A 10733-nucleotide genomic window follows, 5' to 3' on the forward strand; every position below is an offset into this window, starting at 1 on the left:
GTGATGATGTGCCCCCAAATTTCAAGTTGAGAAGATTTCAAGTTGAGGAACAGTCTGATTTTGGCCAGGAAATATTTACTCACATGTCAGATTTGCGCAGCAGACAAGGTAGGAATCTCTTGAAAGAAATAGTTGTGTGCTTCATGCCAATAAGGACATAAAACTTCCTCTTGTTAATGAAAAATAGCACACACTTTAAAAGTTCTGTAGACACTAAGAGAAAGAAAACATTCAAATGAGTCACCTATTTGCATATCAGGGCTAAGCTTTGATATAAATGCCACCCACCTCCCGAGGAGAAGACCAGATGAACCCCAGGTTCAGAAAAGCCTCCCCTGATGGCGGCCATGCAGTTGGCCATGCTGTGGACCCTGAGCCTGTTTCCAAGCACCCTGGCCCTTCCACTGCTGAAGATCCCAGACGCAAAAGGCATCCGACCCGAGCAGCAGCAGGAGCAGGCTCTGGTACGTCACCATGACCCAGTGGGCCCCCCTTGGACCCTAAGAAGCTCTTTTCTATCTCAGGGGCAATGTGTGCTGTAGTCTGTAGCCTTAGTACCAGCCTTGGTACCAGCTCCCCCAGCCCCCATCTACTGCTACAGATGAACATTGGAACAGTTTTCACCTTCTCTGAGCATCACTTCTCTAATGTGGAAATAATAATGGGGTTCACCATTCTCGTTGATATTTCTAGCACTTGAATGCCTTCCCGGTAACGTTTGTTGAGCTTAAGTTGAGGTTGTTACTGTTGTTATTTACAGTCACTAGAAACATCCTTTCCATAAAGAGTAGAGTGTCTGTCACCTCCTAAAATCAGGGGCTTCTTGTAATGGAGAGACTTGAAAAGAGAAAAAGAACTGAGAAAAGCAGAGTTAAGGTTAAAGCCTCCCCCAGTCCCCTGCCAACACAAGCTGATGCAGATGGACTAGTCAAGAAAGGTTTTGTTTTCTTGAATAGCCAATGGAAATAAGAATGCGATGTATTTTATACCCCGTAGTGTTGTTCTAGGGTAGGAGATACATGAAATGATAACAACAATAATTCATATATGTAACAGGTATGTTACATTGTGCAACATATATGTAACCGAGTATGAAATAGTTCATGCACATATCATCATTGTTCTCTTAGCTCTATCTTGGAAAAGAGAAGCCAAAATCAGTCAATTAACATGTTTACTAATGATAGAGCTAGGAACCAAAGACAAGAGTTTCTCATTTAAAAGTAGCATTTTTCTCTAGTGTATTGTTAGGGTTAGTGTGTGTAAAATAATGGAATGTTTAGAGTTTGAGGATGAATTTAAGGTTTAAGAAGAAAGAAAGACAGGTTTAGTGTCACATAAATGTTGGTAGGGTGTCCTGGATTTTTGGGACACACTCAACATAGTGCTCAAGGGTTACTCCTGGCCCTTCAATCAAAAATTACTCCGGGCAGGGTCAGGAGACCATATGGGATGCTGAGGATTGAACTCTGGTCTACCGCATGCAAGACAGATGCCCTATCCCGTGTTCTACTGCTCTAGCTCCAAGTGTCACATTAACTTTTTAAAAGCCCAGAGGCATATCAGATTGAACCATATGGAATTATTTGATGAGTTTTTAACCCCCCTATGGTACCCATTAATGGGTACTCTGGGAGAATGTTGCATTACATAATTAAAGATTGATCTGGATGGAGGTGGATGGATAAGGATGGAGGCCTTTGTCCTTAGGCCCCGACCACGTGGCTTCATCCCCCATCAACAGGAGGGTCTGGGGTCCAGGAAAGCGACGGGTATTGAACTCACTCACAGGCAGGCATCAGGAAGCATCAACTTTATTCATGCCCTATTCACCACATGTGTGTGGCCTATCTCATAACCTTTCAAGCATTCAGCCATTCTTAGCTACCCTGCATCTTAACTCCTTTCAGCCATCTTTCCTTTCACCTCCATGCTGGCCAAATACCAGAAGCTAGCGAGAGCCAGCCAAAAGCCCTAATCCCCTCTGGTCCATACCTTATCTACCTTTTCCAAGACCCCTCCCAGGAATGGGCGGGGTCTTGCAGGTAAGGTCAAGTTACCTAGGGAGAAAGGATGGGGGATGAGGCTTCAGGAGAATAGCAAGAATAGATTGACCCTGTACAAGTCCTTTTATCTTGAACTAGATTTAGCAAGGTGGAGAGAGGTACAGGAAAATTCATCTCAAGGACTCAAAACCCCTGTAACTTTGCAACATTATTTATGAATCTGGCATTCACCCCTAACTGCTTCGGGCACACAGTGAGCAAGGGCTGTGTGGGGGAGCACAATCTCTGGTTCCAGGGAGAGAGAGCACATGTATGCTCAGATCACTATATGTCCTGCAGGGACTCTGAGACCTGGGGCCAGTACCAGCCACTCTAAATTACACCGCAGACACGTGAGCTGCTGTTTGAACCTCCCTCCTCTATCCTGCCCCCTCTGGCCCTTCTATTTTGTTCTGATGACATTTGCTTTGGGATCAAAACTTAAGTTTTTTTTTTTTTTAATATAATTTTTATTTTGATCATAGTGTCTTACATATTGTTGACAATAACATTTTAGGTACATATTTACATAAAATCAGGGGGGATTCCCATCCCCAAATTGTCCTCCCTACCCCTCCGTTGTTGTCCTACCTCCCATTTCCTCTTCCCTCACCCCCAGGGCGGCTAGAACATGTGGTCCCCTCTGTATCCAACCCACTACTTAGTAGTCTTGCACCTGTTTGGTCTTGATGCCTCCCTTATCTCCCCCTCTAACTGTAGGCAGGACTAGCTAGTTCAAGTTGCGTGGTTTGGGATCAAAACTTAAGTTTAACTCCGGCTCTTGAAGGTACTCAAACCTGGGGTCGTCTTGTGCCAGTCATTGTGCTTCTCTGACCCTTGTATCTCCCTATGCAACTGGACACAGAGCTGCTATTTGAACATGGGTTCCGCAGAGTGAGTAAAGCTCCCAACAGAGATGCCCCACATTTCTAGAAAAGTCTTGTGAATCTGGTTCTCTTGGCTTTATCCACGTTTCCCTTTTCCCAATCTAGCCTGCTAGGCTGCCATCCTTCTTGCCACCCCAAATATGTAGGTCTTGTTAAAAATGTCCAGGGATCCAACTGCCCCTGGATAGGCTTAGGACATCTGCTCTACTACCACCACTATAGCTTCTAGGAGGGGTTTTACGAGAGCTTTTCGACAGTTGAAAGAGCACAGAACTGACCATTAGGAGACCAAGAGCCAGTTCTGCTATAGATATTATGTGTGGCCCTACGTAGCTTGATTCAGTCCTTTGAAATTTGGTTTCATTCACTGGATAAAAGTTACATGAAAATGAATAAGTCTGTCTTATCCTTTATTAGAACTAAAATTCTGAGACCTTGTGGAGTTCAACAGGGAACAGATTTCTAGGAAAATCTCTAGTGGACCTGGGTAACTTCTACTCTGCCTGCAGAATCTCTAATGCCAGGGGAAATCCTCAGCTATTTTAGAGCTGTTTCTACAAGTTTTAACTTTTGAACAAATTCTATATAAGTTTCATGTAAGATTTGTCAGGTGTCCTCACATCATTTCATGAGGTCAAAGAAGAATGGAGAGGAATTGGCAATCCTTCATTGCCAGTACTAAACTTTCTCCTCATAACTAATTTACTTTCTGTGTTTGGTGACTGTGAAACTATCCCGCCTTCCAATCACTATTTGAATTCACAGGAATCAAAAGTCAGGTTGTGTCAATTTGTCTGATAAAAAGATGGCAACAAAAAAAAGTATAAACTAAGGGGCCGGAGAGATTGCCTACCTACAGAAGGATGATGATTTGAATCCCGACATCCCATATAGTCCCCCGAGCCTGCCAGGAGCAATTTCTGAGCGTAGAGCCAGGAAGAACCCCAAGTGCTGCCGGATGTTACCCAAAAACAAAAACAAAAAAAAAATGATAAACTAATTACTCTCTTCCCAACAGACCTATCTCAAGAGGTTTTACCCATCAAACTCAAACGTCAAAGATGAGGATGCTTTAGAAGTAAAGGTCAAGATGATGCAGAAGTTCTTTGGCCTGCCCATCACTGGAGAGATAAACTCCGACATAGTAGAAATCATGCAGAAGCCCCGATGTGGAGTGCCAGATATCGCCAATTATACACTGTTCCCGGATATGCCCAGATGGCCTTACAGAGTGGTGACCTACACGTTAGTTTTGCTTGGGTTCATTTTGGCAAAAACCATAAAACCTTTTTTAAAAGGGTGGGGAGTGAGGAAATAGTTGAATGGCTAAAAAATGTGTGCTGGGAGCCCTGGTTCAATCCCCACCTCTGAATAAATGATCCCCTGAGCGGCCTCCCAATTCTTACCACAGGCTGTGTTCTTTATACTGACTATATAGAAAGAGGAGGTACAGTAAAAGCACCCCAGATACACCTCAACACAAGCCCTTTGCCTGGTCTGTATTGTGAATTGGGAGACAACAAAAAAAAGAAAAACAATTAAAGAAATGATCCCCCGAGCAATGTCCTCCCTGAACAGCGCCAGGTATGCCAATCCAAGGGGGGGGGGGTGAAATCCCAAAAAACTTTGGGGGGGGACATGGAGGTGGAAAGAGCACTCTCAGAAATGCTATAGGGCCACCAGGCTTCACTCAGTGCAGTTTGTATGCCAGAAATGATATCAAGTTCTTGTTCATGCAATCTCCTGTTCAGCCACTCAAGCCATGTTCCCAGTGCCTACGAAACCCTCTTCTGATGAGACCAAATATTGTTTTCTTGTTTGCCACCAGGATTGTCTCCTACACGAACCACTTACCCCCTGCTATCGTGAATCATCTAGTGAAAAAGGCCTTCGAGATATGGGGCAGAGAGATCCCTTTGGAGTTCGTTGAAGTCATTGATGAGCAGTACGCTGACATCGTCATTAGCTTTTCCAGAGGAGGTAAAGGGGCATCCAGCTGGCATGCCCCAGGTGTGGGGTCATTGGTTGATTCCCATGGCCAGGCTCTTTTTTCAGAGAAGAACATTGAAAGCCATAGGTACATGCATATGTGTGTGGATATATACATATATATATATATATATATATATATATATATACATATATATCAATAATGCATTACAGCTATAGAACCATGGTCTATTTTGTTGTTGTTGTTGTTGTTATTAATCTGCTGATTTAGAGCCACTTTTGATAGTGGAAGGACATTAACTGTGGTCCATGAGCCAAGTTCGGCCTTTGTCTATCAGTATTTACGACAACAGTCATGGGCCTTTGTTTATTTAGTGCCTACAAATGCTGTGGAGCTGTTATGGCAAAAAATTAGTAACTGTCGGGGCCGGAGAAATAGCACAGCAGTAGGGTGTTTGCTTTAGATGCAGAAGGACGGTGATTTCAATCCCGGCATCCCATATGGTTCCCCGAGCCTGCCAGAAGTGATTTCTGAGCGTAGAGCCAGGAGGAACCTCTGAGCGCTGCCCAAAATCAAAAACAAATAAAAAAAAATTTAGTAGCTGTGACACACAAATTCTGTTTACTTACTTTCTGGCCCTTGGCAGAAAAACATTGTTTTTATACCAGTAATCATGAAGAGGGAGGGAGAGAAGGAGCAAAGAGAAGAGAGAGATTCTTGCAGTTTAAGATGTGTGTTCAGATGTGCTAAGATAGTTTGAGTCTATCTAAAGCAAGAGGAGTTAAAATGTCATTGCCTGAGTGTGTAACACACTGGCTTTGTTTTTCTGGCACCCCATATGTTTCTCCCTTCCCCTAAAGAGCCCTACCAGCTGTGATATCTGAGTGGAGAGACAAGAGTAAACCCTGAGAGCTCCCTAAACCCTATCACTCCCTGGCCAAGTGGGTGAAGCGATAGTACATACAGTGATGAGACAATTACTTTCCCCGCAGTTAACCCAGGTTTGATCCCTAGCATAATTTATAGTTCCCCAAGCACTACCTGAAGTGATTCCTGAGCATCTCCAGGTGTGGCCCAAAAAATAAAAACATTATCAATCTATTACTTTAATGCCACCACAGTTGAATGTGATGTATTCAGGGCCCCAAAGACAATAAGCTCTCAGACTGGAATTCCTGCTGAGCGGTGATGCCCAGAAAGAGAGGGTGCTTTCAGGTGTGCCAATAGCTGTTTAAGACAGCAGAGATGGCAGGACTTATCTCACCTCAGAGATCCCAGAAACGAGAAGACAGAATGGAGAGGGCAGGAGGAGCTGGTATGATAGAAAACAGGCCCTGCATGCTTGAGGCCCTGAGTTTGATCGTCAGCCTCTCCTCCACCCCTTCTACCCCCACCCCTCCACAGCATGGCCGAGAATAGTCCTGGTAGCCCAGGCTACCCTGGCTGAGTGTCCCCAGAGTGGCCCTGGGCCCCCTCTTGGAGAACTGATGAAACAGAAATTCAATAGCTAATGACAGTGACCTTCTTTTTCCCAGCTCACGGAGACAACTACCCCTTCAAAGGGCCAGGAAACACGCTGGCCCATGCCTACTCCCCAGGCCAGGGTCTGGGAGGAGATGTCCACTTCGACCTGGATGAATTCTGGACCCACAGCCAGAATCGAGGTATGGCAGACCTAGATCTCCTCTACCAGAAGCCCTTGGAAATGCCCCAAACATCCCAAACAGTCTCACATCGGGTCATTGCTTCACTGTCTAATAATTACTGAGCCCTTTCTAAGGGTCAGCAACTAGATTGTACTTGATTTCACATGCAGCCTCCCCCCTCACCCGATTCCAGATAAGCAGAGATCATCTAGTGGGTGCAGAGGCACCAACATTCCTCAACATTAGAAAATCTGGGCATGATATTTACCTCCCCCAAACCTGATAGCCAGTAGCCAGCCTTGAAGTCAAAACCTGGTGGTAACAGGAATAATCAACAGACACAGACTAGTCATAGTCTGTATGACACAACGAACACAGAATTGTCAACCGACCATGTGTGGGTCATAGGCTGCATTTTATACAATGAAGTAGAGCTCGAAGAAGAAAGCATCATTAAAACATAGAGCTCAAATAAGGATTTATTTGGGGGGGGGGGCAGAGAAATAGCACAGTGGATAGGGCTTTTGGCTTGCACTCGGCAGACCCAGTTTGATTCTTGACATCCTTTATGGCTCTCCAAGCAGGAGAGTTTTTGCAATTGCAGGAGTAATTTCTGAGTGCAGAGTCAGGAGTAGCCCCTGAGCACTACTAGGTTTGACACCCCCAAATTTGTCTTTTCCAGGTTCCTTATGGAACTATGTTTATGTGTGTGATGTACACTGAAAATTAGCATACTTTTACCAAAAGAAAATTTAACTTGGAACCAGTGGAAGGTGTTTACTTTGCATTAGAATTGACAAAGTATCATTTATTATATATTTAAATAATATGTAAGATTAACAAACATCCCAGAAAAAAATGAACACTTTTATGGAAGAAAAAATATGTAAAGCAAAAAGACACAAGTAAATTTATTCAACTAAAAAACAAACAAACAAATAAACAAGCATGGGGCTCAGGGACAGCTCTAAGGGGTAAGCAAACATGAGACCTGAAGTTAATACTGGGGGTCAATGGACTTTCAAGCACCACCTGGTGTGTCTCTGGTGGCCTCAGCATCACTCCCCAAGAATGGATGCGGGAATGGACTTTGGGTCGCCCAGTATGTCTAGGATGGGGTTGGGGCTATTAAAAATGAATCAAGAAAAGTCTACAGAAGTAAAAAGATCTTTACAGACTGATCAGAGTGGCCCTCAGAGTTACTCAGGAGTCCCAGGTCCCAAGAGCTGCCCGTGTGTTATGGTTTCAATGTACAAAGGACACTCAGGCTATGGAACCCAGCAAGATCAACTTCTGGCTTCTGTTTGCCAATGCCCACTATGTCTCGGAACAAGGTCAGGCCTCCATGCTTCTATCCCTGTCAAATGTCCCACCTCATAGGATTGGTATTTGAGTTCAACAAGATAACATGGACCCAGAACCTAGGACGTTGCATGGTGCACATTTATCATTCATGTATTTCCTCCACGTAAGTGTTTCAGGTGAAGGAAAAAGAGGAGCTGGTTAAGAAAGATTCCGGATTTCTTTGCTATTGTTCAGAAAGAACCACACCCTATCCTAGCCTACTGCCATCATTTCCTTATGAAGCAAATTGTAGACACAGAGGGAAAGCAATGAAAAGAGAAGCGCTGGCCTAAACAATCCTAATGAGGGACCATTTATTAAAAGTGTACACGTACTAGGAAGCCTTGAATATTAAGAGAGGCCTTCAAGGTCATTGTCTCTGCTGAACAGAGGAGGAATGGAGTATAAGAAATGTCACCAAATTGTTCAGAGTATTCCAATTACCCATTCTGAACACCTTAGTTCTCCATTACAGAACACTGCTACTGAAAGATGACATGAGAGCAAACAGGGGCCAGAGAGAAAGCAAAGGGCATCGGGCAGCTGACTGAGTGACCCCAGTGGTGACCCCAACCACCACCCTCTGCACCTTTCCCAAAGCAGACACCACCAGAAGAGCATTATGTTTTCTCAAAAACACAAAGTGACAGGGCGATGGCATTGATCCCTCTCCAAAACTCCACTTTGAAGGTGCAAAACAAATACGAGGATTTGAAGGGGGTGGGCATTGCATCTTTTTATTAGGATGATTTTGTTATTTGTCTAATTTCTGCATCTCACTCTTGATCATAGGGATTAGTTTCCTGATTGTGGCGACTCATGAATTCGGCCATTCTTTGGGCTTGGCTCATTCTTCAGACCCCAGAGCTGTGATGTACCCAACCTATCGCAAGAGAGACCTCTCGGATTTCAGACTTTCTCAGGACGATATCAATGGCATTCAGAGATTATATGGTAATTAATTCTGATTCAATAATTCTATCTAAGGGAGGCTTGGAGGAGAAAGTCTGGAAACTGGAGCTTTAGCTGGGAAAGTACTGAAAATTCCACCTAAAAATGTATCAAGTGGAAACATGGGAGGCCTCAATCAAAAGTTTGTTTTGATAGTCTGGAATACAAGGATTTGGGCTGGAGAGATAGGACAGAGGGTAAGATACTTGCCTTGCATGCAGCTGACCTCAGTTCAGTTCCCAGCACCATGTCTCATCCCTCCCCCCAGCACTACCAGAGGTTACTCCCAAGCACAGAGAGGCAAGAATAGCCCCTGAACACCAAACACTGTGGCCCAAAATTTTCCAACTACAATAAAATATAAGGATTTCTAGAAATTTCTATGGGGGAGGGAAGAAAGAATACACTCTGCAGAAACCAACTCAAGAAACACAATGTAGGGGCCGGAGATATAGCACAACAGTAGGGTAAACATTTGCCTTCCATGTGGCTGACCCATGACGGAACTGGGTTCGATCCCCACATCCCATATGGTCCCCCAAGCCAGGAACAATTTCTGAGCACATAGCCAGGAGTAATCCCTGAGCATCACCAGGTGTGACACCCCCCCAAAAAAAAAGAAACACAATATACACAATAAATGCAATATTCCCAACACCACTAGGAAAGAAAAAAAAAAGGTGACTTCTGCACAGAAGAGAATAAAATTTTATTATAAAGGTTCTAACTTCAGCAAGATTGTCAGCACAAGAAATGATATGAACATGTACATAAATACAAAAAAAATTATTATGTATGTATGAGACTTTGGATTCAATCCCCAGAACTGCCAATAAATAAATAAATAAAGGGTGGATGGGGATAGTTAACCTCAGGAATGCAAGATTTTCAAAGTTCTTTCCAGAATAATAGATATTGAGATTTTAGCATCAAGGATTTACAGCAGACCATGGATTGATTTCCTGTGCAGGACTTCAGTCAGTGGGCCACCACTGAGTCCTTAATCCATCCTACTTTACAGACTCTACACTGGCATGGGAGTGGCTGGGTCACATGGCGCAAGGTCTCTGAGCCCCAGAACTTCATTCTGAACCCTAGACAGATGCCCCTCTTAGCCTCTGCACTGGTTCTAGAACTTGATTCCCTAACACAGAAAACCAGACAAGGTGAAGAAGGAACTGCCGCTATGAAGAGGCCTGAGCGGAGGCTGGAGAGTCAGTCCCAAAGTTAGGGTGCCTTAACGTTTGGGGTGCTACCCCATTGGGCCACTGCCATATTCATCTGTTTTGTGCTCCATCTGTCTTGTGTCCCTGTTTTCTCTCCTTACAGGAAGGAGATATTAATTTCCCCATAGGATTAGAACTTTGGGTAGAACATGCTTCATGCATCGGATTCTGCACCTGCCCAGCACTAGCCAGAGCCAACGATCAGCAGCCCTGCTTTCGCCTGTCACTTCACCATTCCTTGTCTGCATGCTCTCCCGTTGAAGAGAAATCCCTTTCGCCCTCCCTCACGTGTATCAATCTGCCTCTCCTCCAGCAAATTGCCCTTGACGGATGGCAATAAATATTAAATGTGCATGTGAAGAAAGTCGTTATTCCGCAGTACAACAGTCTCTGTTTGACAGTCCCGCTTCTGTGTCAGCAGAGCACACACAGGCGATCAAATCAAAAGGCTAAAACCAGGAACCAGAGCCAAAGTGCAGCGGTAGGATGTTTGCCTTGCACGCAGCAGATTCAAGACGAACCTGGTTCCATCCTGGTGTCCCATACGGTCCCCCTAGCCAAGAGCGATTTCTGAGTGCATAGCCAGGAGTGACTCCTGAGCGTCACCGGGTGTGGCCCAAAAACAAAAGTAAAACAAAAGGCTAAAACCAAATCCACAAGCAGAATGACCCATGGATGAGATT

The 10733-nt window shown here is 44.4% G+C and overlaps 1 protein-coding gene and 1 non-coding gene across 2 annotated transcripts; both read left to right on the top strand.

Annotated features, from left to right (window-relative positions):
• Positions 1–347: 347 nt before the first annotated feature.
• On the top strand, positions 348–8835 carry MMP7 (matrix metallopeptidase 7). Its single transcript, XM_049778583.1, has 5 exons — positions 348–464; positions 3951–4177; positions 4761–4912; positions 6419–6547; positions 8666–8835. The coding sequence occupies exons 1-5, from the start codon at positions 348–350 to the stop codon at positions 8833–8835; spliced, it is 795 nt and encodes a 264-aa protein (XP_049634540.1).
• LOC126016622 (small nucleolar RNA SNORA51) lies at positions 4322–4454 on the top strand. The gene has a single exon (XR_007498411.1). It is a non-coding gene; the product is annotated as a small nucleolar RNA SNORA51 (small nucleolar RNA).
• Positions 8836–10733: the final 1898 nt, after the last annotated feature.

The sequence above is a fragment of the Suncus etruscus genome, chromosome 8 (assembly GCF_024139225.1).
Source record: "Suncus etruscus isolate mSunEtr1 chromosome 8, mSunEtr1.pri.cur, whole genome shotgun sequence".
NCBI lineage: Eukaryota > Metazoa > Chordata > Mammalia > Eulipotyphla > Soricidae > Suncus > Suncus etruscus.